This window comes from Simochromis diagramma, unplaced genomic scaffold (assembly GCF_900408965.1).
Source record: "Simochromis diagramma unplaced genomic scaffold, fSimDia1.1 OVJJ01000361.1, whole genome shotgun sequence".
Taxonomy (NCBI): Eukaryota; Metazoa; Chordata; class Actinopteri; order Cichliformes; family Cichlidae; genus Simochromis; species Simochromis diagramma.
The window spans coordinates 3,350,187-3,367,973 of NW_024386860.1; the positions used below are offsets into that span (position 1 = coordinate 3,350,187).

General features: G+C 43.2%; 3 protein-coding genes across 5 annotated transcripts in view; 2 read left to right on the forward strand and 1 right to left on the reverse strand.

Annotated features, from left to right (window-relative positions):
• The window catches only part of adam22 (ADAM metallopeptidase domain 22), a 68,628-nt gene extending 64,020 nt beyond the window's left edge, over positions 1–4,608 (forward strand). For both annotated transcript variants that reach the window (XM_040029720.1, XM_040029721.1), the window contains exons 30-31: positions 1,577–1,700; positions 1,923–4,608. In XM_040029720.1, coding sequence (XP_039885654.1) covers positions 1,577–1,700; positions 1,923–1,943 — 145 coding nt within the window. In that variant the 3' untranslated portion in view covers positions 1,944–4,608. The remainder of the gene's footprint in view (positions 1–1,576; positions 1,701–1,922) is intronic.
• gtpbp10 (GTP-binding protein 10 (putative)) lies at positions 3,740–10,687 on the reverse strand. The gene is made up of 11 exons (XM_040029723.1): positions 10,443–10,687; positions 9,453–9,646; positions 9,228–9,319; positions 8,955–9,099; positions 8,782–8,855; positions 8,603–8,655; positions 8,381–8,488; positions 8,214–8,291; positions 7,959–8,082; positions 5,292–7,696; positions 3,740–5,044 (listed from the first exon to the last, which is right to left on the reverse strand). The coding sequence occupies exons 1-10, from the start codon at positions 10,473–10,475 to the stop codon at positions 7,485–7,487; spliced, it is 1,113 nt and encodes a 370-aa protein (XP_039885657.1). The 5' UTR covers positions 10,476–10,687; the 3' UTR covers positions 3,740–5,044; positions 5,292–7,484.
• A 1,122-nt stretch (positions 10,688–11,809) lies between these two features.
• On the forward strand, positions 11,810–17,787 carry osgin2 (oxidative stress induced growth inhibitor family member 2). 2 transcript variants are annotated; one of them, XM_040029725.1, is made up of 6 exons: positions 11,810–11,922; positions 14,357–14,449; positions 14,919–15,055; positions 15,170–15,361; positions 15,450–15,541; positions 15,637–17,787. In XM_040029725.1, exons 2-6 carry the CDS (start codon positions 14,383–14,385, stop codon positions 16,817–16,819), a joined length of 1,671 nt encoding a protein of 556 aa, XP_039885659.1. In that variant the 5' UTR covers positions 11,810–11,922; positions 14,357–14,382; the 3' UTR covers positions 16,820–17,787. The 2 variants fall into 2 exon arrangements, with proteins under 2 accessions (XP_039885659.1, XP_039885661.1); XM_040029727.1 differs by lacking the exon at positions 11,810–11,922 and adding an exon at positions 12,055–12,173.

The following is a 17,787-nucleotide window of genomic DNA, read 5'->3' on the forward strand; positions in this document are numbered from 1 at the left end:
CTATATATCAGAGAATGGCATGTTGCAACTGAGAAAAGGTTGCCACTGTGCATAAATAAGGATGATGAAGAGACAGTTTTAAGCTTTACTTTTTTTCTTACGACTCAAGTGCTGAATTTTTAAGTTGCAGACTTTTATTTTCCTGCTTTATTGTATTGATGCAAAAACAAAGATGGCTATTACTGTCTGTGCTAGTGTAAAACTATAATCCAGTCATTTTTATTCCTAATTTCTCCTTATTCCCTTCTTTGCTCTCCTCCCTCCCTCCCAGTCTCTTGTTACCTCTGCATGTTCAATGTTGTTCCGTCAGTAAGTGTTTTGTGTTGTTCGGCCCTCCGCCTCGCTCACAGTGACCTCACGAACCTTCGCGTCAGTGTGATGTCACCGCAGAGCCAGATATTTCGGGTGCCGCTCTGACATCATCATTGCGCTGTTGTGGCAAAAGCTCTGATCGTGCCCAAGGTCTATAGATGGTTAGAAACACAAGCTGAACACAAGCTGAAGCTCGCTAAAAAACCCCAAACATCAGTAAACAGCAAACCAACACTGGAATCTGTAGACCTTCACTGTCCAGGCGCACATTTCTAACCCTCTCCCTCTTCTAACCTAGAGTAGAAACAGCCCAAAAAATGAAGAGACATGGAGCAGCAGGTTGCAGAACTTTTAACTGCAAACTGAATATTGAATCCTCTGTAAAAAGACTTAGAAAAGGAAATAGACCAACAGTAAGGTACAGAATGAATATGAAGCTGATCAGATGCCACTGTTTTACAGAAGAGACACGTTAAAGGTTTAAACACTTCAAAGTTCCTTCATGCGAGGAGAAAAAAATAACTTCTGCAACCTGCCGTCAAATTGCTCTGGTCTTTCCATCATTTTGGCCAACCCAGGACCATTCAGTCACCACGGTGCAGTGATGTATAGAAGCCGCTGCACACGCTGCAGGCTTTCTGCTGCTGTTTCACTGGACTGGACCTCTTCCTCTGACTCTTGGTCTTTTGTTTTTTTTTTTAACCCAGCTCCGGTCTGGCCCGCTGTCCCAGTCGCCTTTTCATGCTCCCGCAGATTGAGCTATCCCATCAAGACAACACACCAGCTAAGCTTAGAGCAGAAGTTACCTTTAGCAGCATGCTTTGTCCACAGTGGCTAAAGTTATTGTTCTGCAGCTTCTAGCTGAGAGTGTGTTGGGGCTTGCCGAAAATGCTGTGAGACGGTGAAGCATGAAGGAAACTATGACTGTGCCCACACTGCAGCCGGGAACTGTTTACTGCTGTGTAAATAAATACATATCATGCACAGGGTTTGCTCTTAAAAGCTAAACATTTTTTGCAGTGATTATTTTATAATTTTGTCTCTTTGCTTTCTGGTGAGCAGCTTCTAGGAGCAAACTCGCTATTTAGGAAGGTGAAAACTGAATAGGTGGAGCAGCTGAAGGAGGATGTTGCCCAAAGTCACAGATCTAACCTGATTTATGTATCTGTGTCTTTGGACATCTTAGTCCTACCCTAACTAAAAAAAAAGGGGGCAATAGTTTTATGATCACGTCACATCACGATCACTTTATTTCTTTTCTCAGGACACTATCGCCTGCCAAGTCTCCCACCTCCTCCACGGGATCTATTGCATCCAGCAGGAGGTACCCATACCCTATGCCTCCTCTCCCCGATGACCAGAGGAAAGCCAACAGGCAGAGTGCCAGGGTAAGTATCAATCAGAAACACAATACAGGGATTTATGCTTTTAATGGTGGTTGTGTGTGCAAATGAAACTACTGAAGCACGTTATAATGACATAAGGTTTAAGGAAAACAGCAGAACTGTAAGTCCAGCCTGAACTCTGTGCAAAAAGGAAGTGATGTGACCGACCAGCAGTAAACTTTGGGAGATGCTAAAAGGCTTCTCTTTCTTCTCTTCTATTTCCAGTTGTGGGAGACCTCAATATAACAGCTGTCTTGCCCTCTCTGCACAAGACTATAAAGAACTACACATCTCTCCTTTTCTATGAATGAACAAACACAAAAACGATACAAAATTGACTCTAAGCGACTAAAGAGGAAAAAGAGAGAGAGCCCCACCCACCCACTGGACAGGAAACAGGCAGAGTTTGAGTTTGAGTTAATGTGACCAAGCATCTGCGAGGCCGTATTGCCAAACAGCCTCATTCAGTGGATCTCTACGTGACGATGTGGAGTCCCGGCAGAGACACCAGCTCCACATCCTCTCCAGACCAGCTGGAGCTCAGACTGAGCTGTTCCTGCTGTCTGCTCAAAGCTTCACCAACGCGACACAACCCCACCCAAAACCCCCACACCACCCTTAACCCTCTTTAGCTTGTCTCATGTCGTATTCACTTCAGCATCATCCCATCTGAATTGTACAGGCTCCTCTCTGAAAGGAGCTGTGGGAGCCAGGCCATCGCCGGATCTGCGTCGGATCATTTTGACGTGAATTACTGTAGAAACGCCAACACTGTATGCATGAGACGACTGTGTTTATGGGCAACTCCCTCCTATCGAAAAGACGAGACGGACAGCGGTCTGACCCGAAAGGAAAGCATGCAAATGGGCTGTGATTTTATAACGTCTGTAGGCTTAATGCTTTCTCTCCACTAAAGGTAACTCATATTGTATCACCGCAACATGGACCCCACTCTGCTGTTCCTCCCTTTGGTTTGTGTGTAAATATGTACAGTAAAATACACACAGAGTATGGGTTTTCTTTTGTTTTGAAAGACAAAAAGACAGAGAGAGAGGCATTTCTTTGTTTCCTGTTGATTTGTAGATAAGTTCAGAGACCCTGCAGTCTGGGTTTCTCCCGCTCTGTGACTGTGACCTCTATAGCCTTCTCCATCCACAGCAGAATGTGTGTTTATTTTTTACCTTAGCCACTATTTTCATGCATCTCTGTGAGACACACACACAGACATCCAGCGATGTTGACTGTGGCACATTAATAAGAGCGTCGCTAAGACCGTTCTCGATCGATATTAATTTAGCTACATTTTTATTAGTTTTACGTCCCGTTCCCGAGTGAAACGAACGGACGATATGTGTTTGGCGTAGCTATAGATGTGCCGCTTGTCACTCACGTAATTTCCTGAAAATTTCCCAATGATGGTGACAAGGTGTTTGTGTGTTTGAGACGGCTGCACTCCCATTTTTCCAGTGGCAGCCACTTGAATGTGAGTAATTGAACATCTGGCTGGTGACCCGCCTCAGCCAGCATCTGGAAATTGACTGAAATGCGCATTTTGAATTTAGCTGTGACGACTGAGATATTTAGCCTTGTAAATGATTAACTATGCTGTACAGTGCTTGCTGTTCGAGCTTACGAAGACCCAACAGCATGACAGATCTATATCAGATTATTTCGCCGGTAGGCTCTTTATGAGGTCATAACAGGAAATGAGCATGTCATCGGATGAGTTTTTCCCCCCTATTGCCTTTTCCTGTTGTTTTTAATGGGTCTGTGTACCACAGTTGCTTGTAAAGCTCATGGCAGGTGGTTCAAAGCTAACTGTCGTGCCAGTGTAATTATTTAAGGTGGGGTTTTTTTTCTGGATGCAAATCCCGCTCACCAACAAGTTCTTTGTACAGTCAGTGCTCTACACTGTGGAGAAACTGTTGTGTCAAGGCCTCATGTTTGTCATTTTACTGTTGTTAGCTTTTGTTCCAGTGTGGGCACTTTTACATTTGTAATTCATGTATGCATTAGGACTGTATAGGTAATATGAGCTTCACAATATTGGACTAATATTGCTACTAGTATCTTTTTTTTTTTTAATTTATTAAGTACCTTTGTAATGTTCACCTTTTCCCCCTCAGCATTATGTACAGCAGCTATTTAAACATTAATTAAGTGCATTATTGTAATTACGTGGGTTGATGAGTTTGATGAAGAGCATTTCGTTTCATCACCTTTGTCCTTTGGGGCCAATAGAAGCCGTTGTTCCTTACGCATGTGCTGATACGATGCTACGTGCTGATGTAAGGTTTGGACACATGTTGCTGTCTGGGCTCATGATTTGCCTTCTACCAGAACTTTCTTTATTTTTGTTCCTCTGGTCTTACTATCGGTGTCCAGTGGCCCAGTGATCTTTCTGGGCTTCCCCAGGTTGGGGAGAGCATCATCTCTGAGCTCCTTACAAATGTTTCTAACATCATAATACTGTGCAGCAGCGAGACATTTGTCCTGGTGCCTTGGGCAAAACTAGAGGATTCTCCATCGAGGACGGCAGTAGTGATTTGGCAGGCAGTAGTGATTTGTGTGATTGTACAGGTGTTACTCCAAACATATCTGCTGTATCTGCCTCCGCACACAGCTGGACTGACCGATCCCTGCAGAGCAGCTGTCTGGCCAGAGACTTGAATGTATTTGTGTACCACCCAGTCTCAGCCATGCGTTCCCATCACACCAGAATCATCAGCACTCTGCTCCAGGAACCCTAAAGAGCCCCATATGTACTAATTCAGACACTGCAGTTGTCTTTTTTTATTTTTTAATTTGCCTGTATGCTGTACAGACTGATGATGCAAAAATCCCCATATTTTTTCCTCTTTATCATTCAGTATTGTAATATATTTAATATAAAATAAAACTTTCATCAACACCTCTGTCTGTGCAGACATTTCTATTATCTTCTGATTTCCCAGGATGGTTTGATAACCAGTTAATAAAACCTGATTCAGCTGAATGAGGGTTACATGACAGTTTAATTCTCAGTGTTATCAAAACATTTAAGTCACTCTGCACAATACTCCTCGGCCTCTTAGCATTTTATATACTGTAGTATGCTTTACATCTCTACCCTGCGTTGAGGTACAGATTGGGGTAACCCGAAAATCAGACTGTAAGAGCATCATAGTCTGTAGGTTTAAAAGAAAAGGGCTAGGAAGAGAAGAAAAATTAGCCTTCCTTCTTGCAGTGGACTGACTCCACTGGTTGCAAATTATAGACCATATATTTACTCTATCACACACTCTCTCACTCACACACACACACACACACACACACACACACACACACACACACACACACACACACGTCTGGTTTGCTATCCTCGTGGGGACATCCCGTTGACATAATGCTTTCCCTAGCCGCTTACCCTAACCATCAAAAATGAATGCCTAACCCTGACCCTAAACATAACCTAATTGTAACCCTGACACTAAAACCACATTTTGAGTGTGAAAATTGCTTTCAACCCCGAGGGGACCTGGATTCTGGTCCCCACGGTGCAGAAAGTCCCCACCAGGATAGTGTGTGTACACACACACACACACACACACACACCTCTTAGTGAGGACATCTAATTGACATAATGCTTACCCTAACCATTAAAAATGAATGTCTAACCCTAAACCTAAATGTAACCCTGACAATAAAACCACATTTTGAGTCTCAAAAATGCCTTCAAATTCGTGGAGACGGGCACTTTGTCCCCATAAGTCACTGTTGGCCCCCACAAGTATAGTGGCATGCCAATTTTCTGTCATCACAAAGACACGCATGCACTGGCTACTTTATTAGGTACATCTCTTAAACTGCTTGTTAAAGCAAATATCTAATCAGCCAATCACATGGCAGCAGATCAATGCATGTAGACATGGTCAAGATGAATGCTGAAGTTGAAACAGAATGGGGAAGAAAAGTGACTTAGGTGACTTTTAATGTGACATGGCTATTGATCCCAGATGTGCTGGTTTGAGTATTTCACAAATAACTGATCTACTGGGATTTTCCCCAACAACCATTTGAGAATTTGCAGAGAATTGACTAAGAGAAAATATCCAGTGAGTGGCAGTTCTCTGGGCTTAAATGTCTTTGTCAGCAGTCAGAGCACACCAAACCAAAGCATGCAGAAGAGCATCTCTGTATGAACAACACATCAAACCTTGAAGCAGATGGGTCGCATGAAGACCGCATGAAGTGCCACTGCTGTCAGCTAAGAAAAAGAGCTTACTAGAATTCAACAAGAGAAGATTAAACAATGCCTGCTCGATTTCAAACCCCACGGTCCATCTGGGTATTTGTGTTAGCAGATCTCAATAAGGTTGATCCCCTTTGAGATGTGGTGGAACAGGAGATTCACATCATGGATGTGCAGCCAACAAATCTGCAGCAGTTGTCATGACAATATGTAGCAAAATCTGATGACTGTTTCCAGCATCTTGTTGAATCTGCCATGAAGAATTAAAGCAGTACTGAAAGCTACTAATAATTAAAAAGGGGGTCAAACCTGATATTAACAAGGTGTACCTAATAAGGTGACCAATGAGTTAAAGACAACAAACACGGCCAGTAAGATATCATCTACTGGTTTTGGACTTGACACTTGCATGTTTCTTTTGGAGCTTGAAGTGTCCATATTTAGTACTACTGTATTTTCTCAGGCAATGCTAGCATGTGCACCCAGAAACTACATGGGTGCACTGCACAGACGCATGTAAACTTAAAATCGATTACATCTTTGTACTAAATGTTTGCTAGCAATAAAATCAAAAATCACCAAACACAAATTTGCTTCAAGTTTATTTACTAATTTTAACTCGCATCCTTATAAAAACTAAAATGTCCCCCTGTCAAAAAGTTGAGTGAACCCTTAGCCCAGGCTGTACCTCACAGCAAACCATATGACTGATCGAAAAACAGTCAGGAGATCCAGTTCAGTCACTCAAATTAGCGGAAATGAGGCCAAGTGGAAAGGAACGGGTTACCTGTGTCGGTACACCTGCCAAGCAAAGCAACCAAACTCTTACCTTTAGGTCTTATCAGCATTGAAACTGTTTAGTTATAGCAAAGATTCACCCCCACTGGAATTGCTTTGAAGGGGGAAACAATGAGGACAAAACCCATTTTTGCATCAGGATGTGTTACTGCTGTTGAGCATTTTAACATGGGAGTCTGTGACGACTGACTCACTGCTGGAGCCAGCCTCAATTGGTCATTACTGAGGTTCCTGCTTGGTTGCAAATTAAATCAGACTCTATATAAGCCTACAGCAAACAAACTATCTCAGTTAACATGTTCCTAATAAGTTTATGGCCTAAATCGCTGGTTTCAAGTTTTCTGCAACACTGCATGTTCTTTGAATTGTAGATTATGCCCCCATTTAAAGTGAAACAGACGATGCAGCTGAGTATGCACAAAACATAAATTGATAATAATAAAAACATTTTAAATCGAAGTATGAAACTGAATATATTGTATTTATCATTTAATGTAGTCATCTTGACTATAATCCTTTTATGCACCAGCCTGTGAATTTCTATGACATTCACAAAGTTTTATCAGTCTTATACAACACATCACTTTTAAATAAATAAAGATGGAGTTTGCATCAGTCAGTGAGAATTTGATCATCTCCAAGCACAGACCTCCATCACTTCTATAAATTGAAGTGGTTTTGCTCTCCCAGGAGCTTCGTGGTAGAGGATGTTTATCTGCAAAGTCCTGCGTGATGATGCTTGATGTCGTCTACGTTACTCACGCACGTCCTTGTGACTGCTTCCTCAGTGCTTGCAGCTTTTCTCGATGAGTGGCTTTAACTTCTAAGGCTGCATCTTCATCGAGGGACTGTCGAACGCAGCTCTTAAGGTGGCTGATGCCAAACCCGGTGATTGCAGAAACGGGAACCACGTGTCTGAAGGTCAAATAGTTCTGTGGTATCATATCTTCAGGGAGCAGATCAGAGAACTCTGTACAGGGGAAAGAAAAGGAACAGAAATACTCTTAAAACCAATTTTTCCTCCCAACAAACTGCAAAAATATGCTCACATAAAGGAAGTTCAGATGCACAAAAAACGAAAAAGTCATCATGCCGCTTGTGTCGATCTCAGACAGAGCCAGAGAAATGTTTGGAACAGACTAGGACGCCTGTGAACCCTGGAAGTAGAAATTCGTCTTCAGTCTTTTCTCCTAAATGACTTTTCTACTCATTAGTGCTAATTCTAGTCTAACCTTCTGGGTTTTGTAGTTGCTCCTTCAGCTCTGCTAGCTTGTCCTCAGCATCAGGCAGGTCCATCTTATTCACCACCAGTAATGCAGGCTTTGACAAAAGCTCCTCTTTATACAACTCCAATTCCTTTAGGCAGCAGTCAGAAAGCAGAGGAGAACGAGGGACAAAAAAAATAAATAAAAGGAGCGAAGATTGAGTCAGGAGATCAGAATGAATATCTAAAAACTAGTCATCAGCCTTTGCAGCTTCAGGCTCACCTTGGTTAGAAGCTGCACAGCTTCGAAGGCTGACCTAAACGGTGTTTTACTTGCCAGCTGAAAACCACAAACATCGACCTGCATTCAGACAAAATGCAAAATTGTCATCAGAAGCAATTTTCACCTGGTTACACCGAAAGCAAAAACAGTTTGTGTTAGTTACGCACCACAAATAACAGCTGCTTGGTCCTCTCCACGTGTTTCAGAAATTTGTGGCCCATGCCTTTGTTCATGTGAGCCCCCTCAATCAAGCCAGGGAGATCAGCAACAGAAATCTACACCCGCCCCCCCAAAAAACAGAGCAAACAATCAAGTAAGCCAAGTAAAAAGAAAAAAGAAATGTTTTCGCAGACAGTTACAGCACAAGGCAACACGTGGAATTCTCGTACCTGCTTATAATCGTCATATATCAGTTTGCCAATCTCTGGTTTCAAGGTTGTGACTGTGAAACGGCAGAAAAATATTAAAGTTTAATGAAACACAGAATTATTTCTTCTTTCAAAGCATATTTTGAGAATTTAAAAAAGACACGTTTTCTTTTTCTATATGCGTGTGGTTATCTTCTCACAAGCATAGCTGGCAATCTGAGGCGTGGCGTTAGACAAGGCTGTCAGCAGAGAGGACTTTCCTGCATTCGGGAACCTGGTGGTGATTTAACAGAACAAAATCAGATGTTCCCCTTTGCTAATCTGAACCTCAGCAGAATTCAGTTAGTGTGGTTTGTTCCCCCTCTATTCTCACCCCACAAGGCCCATGTCTGCTATAAGCTTGAGGTCCAGTCTGATGTGTTTAGCCTCGCCTTTACTGGGCTGAAACGCAGAGTACAGCGAGCCTCCTGATCCTCCTTTTGCCACCATCACACGATCGCCCTCCACATTCAAGTCACCTTGTAAGAAGAATGGTAGAGGAAATAAGAAGCTTCACTGCAAAAATCAGGTAGCTACTGCACTGGCAGTTCTTTTTCTGTTAGAAAAAACAAGATTCACATGACTGACTGTGAAAGATTTGACGTACCGAGTGTTCTGCTTTCATCAGTGGTGACGGTGATACCGACAGGAGCAAGGATCTCCTTGTCTGCCCCTCTTTCTCCTTTCAGAGCTCGAACGCTGTTGATAAAAGAGATTCAAACAGCTCTCACCCTCTCGTGCTTACAGGACTATTTCAAAACCTCTATGAAGGTCTGAAAAATAGACATTTTTTAATGATCGACAGAATTTAAAATAAAAATTGTATTTCTACCCGCTGTTGGCTCCTGCGTCCGCTACAAAACGTTTTTGTGGGAACTTGTCCTTTATCCTTTTTAAGGTCATGTTCTTCGTCGCCACCACCCAAACATCTCCCCCTTTCCCTCCTTGTCCTCCAAGGCGGGGTAAACCCATCCCTCCACTGCCCCCACGGACGTACAGCCGCAGATTGTCAACAAAGTTTCCATACTGCAAAGAGTCAAAGACACAGACTGGTATTAAGAAATGGAAGAACACCAGAGACCCTAACAGGCAACTTCAAGTGATTGAATCTTTCAAAAGTTTTACTGACATCATTTACCAGGGTGAGACCTACATATCTCACAAGAATAATGAAATCTGACAGCAGCTTGAGCATCCTTCCTATTTTCTTCAGTCCACTCAAGCTAAACAGTAACTCATATATATTTTATATACGAGTTTAAATATACAAATATGTGCCTATGTATAGTCTATAGGGGCTTTATTGTTGTTTTATTGTTTACTTGATGTACTTTATTTGTGTGTATGTACTTTATTTTGGTAACTGTTCTGGGTTGACAGGTGTATTGATCAGTGGAGCATTGATGAGCAACTAGTGTGCTCAAAAATCCTCCAGGATGGCACGTTCATATATGTGCAGCCACAAAAAAGGTTAGCCAAGCCTCCCAGCACAATATCAGGAGTGTGGATGAGACAGCAGGAAATTGATATTTACTCAAGGAGAGCTGGACAGGGCATCATCTCAACAGCAGGACTGGTGTCTGCCCCTCTGTGTGAGGAGGAGAGCTGGCAGAGCCCTACAAACAATCTCCAGCAGGCTGCTCATGTGCAATAGCTATAGAGATAGTTGGTGTATCATCTAACATACCACATGAGAGACAAACACGATTACTGCTTGGTGTATTTAGCGTTGACAGTTAGCTTTCCAGCTAATGTCAAAAACCGTATAATATCCCCCGTTAAATATGTGACATTCACAGTACAAATCTTCTATAGCACTCACCTTCCGTAAGCAGATCCTAGTGATGTGAACCATCTTCAGTGGCACTTATTGCCACTCTTAAGAAGTATTTTCGCCAAAGCTAACTGCTAGCATACGTACATGTGTTTGGATCGGGGACAGGAAGTAGTGGTTCTTTTCTCTCCGCTTATTGGATGATGAAGCGGGGAGGCGGGGCTCCCATTCTCACTAACTGTGAATCAACTTCACCTTAACCAGGGATGTGTCAAATGGACGTTTCCTTTATCTTAAGAGCAGAGGGAGAATCAGCGGTTTTATAAGTGATTATGCAAGCTGTTAAAAGAAATTAAAAAAGCCAAATTGTTTGTATATATTTTTAACAAAAGGATAAAATCTATTCTTCCAACATTTTTTTTTTTTTTGCCTTTGCCACATACTGGTTCAGAATGAGCTAGGTCAACAAATACTAGTACAAAAAACTGATGAGGAATGACTTATTGATTTGTATGAATTTATTTTTAAGCCTGTTTTATGAGTGCTTTTTTTTATCTGCTGAGGACATATATAAACTTTTAAGGATTATTTATTAATATGCTATATCCCTATAAAGGTAGTAAAGGTGTACTCAATTTTTCACACACTGCTTTCTGCATTTTTTAAATTAAATAATAACACTGTTTCACGTCTTGGTGTTGATCTGAGGTTGTATTTGTCTAATTTTAGGACCTGCTAAGAATCAGATTTATTTTAAAATGTCCTGATACATTAAACATTAAGGAATGTAAGAGGGTGTACTTTGTTTTTCACAAGATTGTGTAATGTCTCTATGTGCTTTGGTCCTAGACAGTTTTCTCTTGAAAAAGAGATCTGAGACTCACTGAGACAACCTATTTAAATAAAAGTTTAATAGTGATAACAGTAAAAATAATAATATCGTTACAATAATAAAATAAATGTAGTTTTTCATCTAGAGTAACTGAAAATAGGTGTGTCACAACCTAAAATGCACACAGGCTGTATTGTCCAGAAATCTGGCAACTATGACCTACAGCACTGAATATTACCTTTAAAACTTCAAGAAAATGCAAGTTTCTAACCAAAATCGTCCCATTCTCAATAAAAAAAATTCAAATTGTAAAAGCCAGATTTGATATTTAAGTCCTTAAATAATAAAGGCAGACCATAATATGCAGCTGTAGCAGGGATCACTGTCTGTCCTACATTTGAGCAGTGCACGTCTTATAAATAAAACTGTTCTCTCAGGTAAGCCCACCTAGCGGGCAGCAGTGTCGGCGGAGCTGCGAGGATGCTGAGAGAGATGCTCTGATCTTCCAGCTCTCCCCCGTGAGCGCGCTCGCGCGCGGCGGTGCAGAGATGCGCATGTGACGACGAAAACGAAGACGCAGTTTCTCTCTTTCACACTCTGCCACCAAGGCACACAGAAGATCTCCCCCCTCAGTGGACATTTGCACATCGATCAGATCTGCATACACCAGGTCTGCTCGGATTTAACCTCGCGGAGGTAAGGCTGTGTGTGTGCGTGCCTGTTCGTGTGTGTGTGTGTGTGTGTGTGTGTGTGTGTGTGTGTGTGTGTGTGTGTGTGTGTGTGTGTGTGTGATGACGAAAGAGAGGTTGGCTTATTATCTCTCACAAGACCCCAGACAGCTGGGTAGGTCCTCCCACCGGTGTCTGGCTATTTATACGATTTGAAACGCTGCCGTGGGTCGTGATAACTGGACGAGACCGGGAGATACTGACACACATCACAGCTCGGTAAGAGATCCTGTTACTGAGTGATGCGGATGGCCGCATGTGTGTGTTTGACCTAAATTATGCAATGATGGTGTAATAGCGGCTGTAGCATGTGCTCGTTGAGATTCAGTGGACGCAGGCTTCCCGGAGTCAGCGGTGTAGTGGAAGATATAAGGCTGCTGGTCCATGAGGATGGTGTTTGGGATCGGGTACCAGACTGCTGCATCATTCTTTCCACCCTTTAGCGCGTGCTGCAGCATCATCCCCGGATACCGTGTATAACCAGCCCGGCCCTGTTTTGAATTTAATCTAATTTTCTTAAGTGAGATGCACACTGGTCCGTGCAAAATGATCTCAAGTTGCAAAGAGGAGGGTGTAGTTAAACCTGCCGTGAGACGTAGTGTACACATAAGGGTTTATACACACTAATATTTCTTAGCATGCTTTGCATTTCATTCCTGTGAAGCTGTAAAGGCTTAACACAAAGTTTCAGTTGTTTGTGGTAGGTAGCTAACAGTACATCGTGCACCATGTTCTAGAAAAGTATGGTGCGTCCTACACGCTGGCAAACGCGCACATGTAGGCGCGTACACGGGCTGGAAGAGAGTAAAACAAACCCCAAAAGGATGAAGCGCACTAACACCTGGGGCGTATTATTATTATCGTCACGTTTAAACTATGGATGTTGGTCTGTTGTGTGTTAAGGACTTGTGCTGTCGAGGTTTCACTGAACTTAAAACGGCGTTTTTGGATTATCCGAACTGGGTTTTTTTGTTTGTTTGTTTGTTTTTGCGCACTGAATGACATTATGTCTGATCACAAAGATACAGTAAATGCAGCCCACAGATCTAGCTCCATGATTTGCTCATGATGCATCATGAGCTGCTGTGGCATCATGTAGAAATGATAGAGCACAGGTGCTCTGTGAGCCCTTGGAAGTGGCTTTTTACATTTTTTTGTCCAGTTTTATTTGTTATCTGTTGATAAAATCAAACATAAATCCACTGTGGGATAACATAAGCACTGGTTTGTGCGTGAAATTTCAAACAAAAGAAAACAACTGCACACACGGGTGTTTTTGTTTTGTCAGATCAACCAGAGGCCTGAACAGTATCAGTCTGCCAACTGGGGGCATGGATACGGTATGCAATGTGTGGAATCCCATTGCTTTTATTGAAGAGGGTAAATAAGCCGACAACCAAAGACAACTGGTTGGTCTACAGACACAGGTCAGACAGGGGGGAGGGAGAGAGGGGGAGACTGGACGTGAGTCAGATTGTATGGGCGGCGGGGAGTTTTAAGGGACATGTGCCAGACTTTTGGGATGTACAAAGGCGGTGTGGGCACTGTTTTGGTTGGTATGAAAGTGGGGCAAGTGGGCACTGGTTTGCTGTAGCCGTTGGGTAATGTTTTGGCGGGAGTGAGCGTGAGTGTGTATATTGGGGTGGAGGTGGGGGGGCTATGAGAGGAGCGGGTGTTCTGATGATTTGATCTGTCAGCATGCCAGGACCACATTCTCATCCTGCTGCCATTGAAAGGGGCGGTAAAGACATAAACAGGCCCAGTGGGATTAGGGCCCACTCGGAGGAGTGATCAGGGGGGATTTGCTGCCCGGCGGGCACACAATGGCACTGTCGCGTAACACACAAACACACAGTACACATGCTCAACGGCTACATTTCACAACAGACCCAGGCCTACATAAATCTGATTAGAAGTCCCTTTTGTCTGGAAAGCAGTACCGGGGTTAACAGAGGCTAGCTCTGCCCCGGGCCATGTGCGGTAGGACGTGGGGTTTGTGGACACGGCGGGACGGCAATGAGAAAAACTGGGGGCATGCTGTGTTGTGGCGGGGTGTTTCCACGTGTGTGAAGCCCCAGACAGACAGGGAGGGCCATAGCTGTGCGTGAAAGCACAATAACAGGATGAATAAAGCCCCCCCCCCCCTCCCCCAGTGTGTGTTTCTGAGTCAGCTGATGATGGTCGACGGAGACAGGATCTAAGCTAACATAAGACAACAACACCTCTGACAGACAAAAAGACAGTAAGCTGGTTTGAACCTGTTCAAATAATTTGACCCAGAAACATGGAAACAGTGGGACAAAGAACAAATGAGGCTCTGCTTTTAGTTCACTACTGAATGGACGCAGCTACAGAAATTTCTAGAACTTTCTTCACATTTCTGTTATTCCTGTCCTCCTCAGTGCCGGCTCTGGCCCAGGCTGCAGCCATGCCTCTCCTGGAAGAGACCACTCTGCCACAAGAGCACCCACCCACCGTCCCTGTGGTCATCATAGGTAAACTTTTTGCCTGACCTTTCACTGGTTTAACATAACTAATACATCCTTCAATCCTGCACACATTTTAAAGCACAAATCAATAGTTGGGAAAATCAGGACAAGATGCTCTTCACAGAAGACAGAAAAGAGAATAGGGAGGTCCTGTGTGAGGATCATTCCTTTTTTGTAAACGCAACAAGATGAAAAACTCAAGCAATATAGTTGTTTTTTGTATGATAAGTATTGCTGGAGCTTTAACCTCTTCACATGTACTTTGAACCACTGAGTAGGCACAATAAGAAAGGTTTTGTGGCCAGTTCATCTATTTCTGTGTCATGTGCACCTTCTTCCATAAACATCTAGATGTTCATTGCAGGTTTGAAAACTGCTTAAAAAGCACACATTTCAACCTAACATGTATTATATATCACCTTGTGCCTCTTTGCAATGCTATCCTGTAATTTCCCAAATGTGGATTTATGTTTAGGCAACGGGCCATCGGGTATTTGTTTGTCCTACCTGCTGAGTGGATACAAGCCGTACTTAGACCCAGCAACTGTCCACCCAAACCCAATATTATACAGGAAACTACAGGACACCAAGCATCTACCCATTACCGAACAGGTAAAAAAACAAAGCAACTACCAATCCTTGCTTATTTAAAAATGGCCAAAGTCAGTCTGGTACCTCATAGGCATGACTTTCCTCATTTATATATATATATATATTTTTTTACAGGATCTGGAATATCTGAGTGAAGGTCTTGAGGGGAGGTCAAGTAATCCGGTGGCTGTGCTTTTCGACACACTCCTGCATCCTAATGCTGACTTTGGCTACAAATTCCCTTCTGTCCTTCAGTGGAGGAGGGACAAGCAGCAACACATCCCACATCTGGTTCTGGGCAGGGGAACACCTGGGGGTGCTTGGCATGTAAGTAACAAACTTTGATCTTGATTTAAAGTCAGCCATTTTGTTTTCACCTGTCTAATCTATGGCGTTCCCTCTCTCATCGCTTCAGGCAATGGAAGGCTCCATGCTGACTATTAGTCTTGGCATCTGGATGGAGCTCCCCGGGGTCAACTACAAAGACTTGACCAACGGGAAACGCAGGTAATGACAGAGGAGAAGGTTTACAGCAACGATATGGCTCAAGCTTCAGTTCGGTTCTGTACTATTGCTCCTCTTTGTCTCTGTTGTTGCTCTAGGGATGTAACCAGTGACAGAGCCACACCAGAGGAGATCTCATCCTATTACTGTAACTATGTAAAGCTAAAGGGTCTTCAAAAGAACTTTGTTGACAACACCTACGTGACCTCCATCCAGAAACTCTACCGGGGGCATGATGGAAAAGGTCTTGAAAACGGTCACACTCATCAAGGAGATGGAGGGGTGGGAGATGGAGTGAATGAGAGCTTTGAGGGAAATGGAAAAGTGTGCGTAATGAGTGGAGGAGGGGGGGCTCTCTGGGAAGTAAGGGGATACCAGCAGGTGCAGAATGACACTCACGTCCCTTTCTGCCTGTTTGCTGAAAATGTAGTCCTGGCCACCGGTGCTTCCGACTCACCAGTTCGACTGGGTGTAGAGGGGGAGGATCTGCCTTTTGTGTTCCACAGTATCTCAGACCTAGGCTTGGCAGTTAGCCAGAGGAAACTGGATAAGAACTCCGATCCCGTTCTAATCGTGGGTGCTGGTTTAAGCGCTGCCGATGCAGTTCTGTGTGCTTGCAACAGCAACATTCGAGTGTTGCATGTTTTTCGCAAGAGAATCGACGACTCAGACCTCATCTTTAAGCAGCTTCCCAAGACACTGTACCCAGAGTACCACAAAGTCTACAACATGATGTGCTCTCAGGCTTACACAAACGTGGCTCCCTCTTCTGTTTCTAACAGACCCCAGGCAGTTAGTATTGCCTCTTCAGTATGTGCCAAGATGTGCCCAAAGCCTCAGCTTGCTGCGGGTAATGTGGCTGGTAACGCTAGTATTAACCTGTTTCCTGACTACACCAGTTTCCCCGAACACTGTGTGGTGTCCTTCCAGTCTGACATGAAGTGTTTGCTGCAGGGAAACAACTCCCTCAAGGCATTCAAGATCTCCATGGTCCTGGTTCTGATTGGGACCAACCCAGACTTATTTTTCTTGAAGGGGCAAGGCCAGTACCTGGGTCAGGATCCAACAAGACCCATCTCCTGCAAGCAAAATCCAATAGATATCGACCCCTACACTTTCGAGTGCACCAAGGAGCCAGGTCTGTTTGCCATGGGCCCACTGGTGGGAGACAACTTTGTTCGCTTTTTGAAGGGTGGCGCGTTAGGCATCGCCTCCTGTCTGCTGAAGAGACTCAAGAAGAAAGGGAAGATCATCAGCAACGGAGGAAACAACATAATGTGAAAACACGATGAGGAAAAGAGTTTGACACGTTGATCTTAGGGCACACATTTCAAACCCTTTTACCATGATATAAAAGGTGAGGAGAAACTTTTAATATATTTTCTTCATTAATGCAGTGTTTTCTCATCAAAGCTAAAGCATTTTTACAACTTTTTAAGACCAAAAAAGACAATGGTTGTACTTTAATTTGTTTCTAACGAAACAAAAGACAACTTTCAAGAGTCTTTTCTGACTTCATGTGAAGTCCCCATATGTCCAAGCTACTGTGTGCCAACGTTTTCTAGTCAGTCTGTAACCTCATAACTGAACAGGACCTTACACTCATCAGGGTTATTTATTCATTCACCATGTGTCTTCAATTCATCTACTAACAATGCTTAACTCGATGTTGTATCATGCTTTAAATCTTTTTTAGCTTAGCTTGTAGGGAAAACTAAAAAATAAAGGACACTTGTTAATTCCCATCCAACTTACTGATGTAAGTGATGGTTTTGTGGTCCGACTTACAAAACCTACAAACTGGAATTCAGCCACAAGTAGTGTTTGTTCTATGACACGCTGTAACCCAACAGTTTCATGGCTACAGTCACACTAAGGAAAATAGAAATGTATTGCAACTATCTGCAATGAACTTGCAATTGTGTTGCCTTTGAGATGGTTGCTTTGAAAATGGGGACCAGGTCTGCAACTACTCGCAATCAGCTGGTGTGTTCAAAGCAACTTTGTGAGTGACCGAGCCAATCTGGGATCAGTTTGGGTCAAGAAGGAAATCATGCGCAATTTGTTTGTGATAATACAGAGATAAACTGTGAAAAATCAGTGAAAGTCTCAAATCTGTTGCCACTAAAATATTTATTCTCATTCTGGATGGTGGTGCCATCCAGAATGAGAATCTGTTGGGGCTTTGGAGGTGTCGGCATCATATCAGGGCTCTCCAAATTATCCAATGCAGGGTGTGAAATATGGGG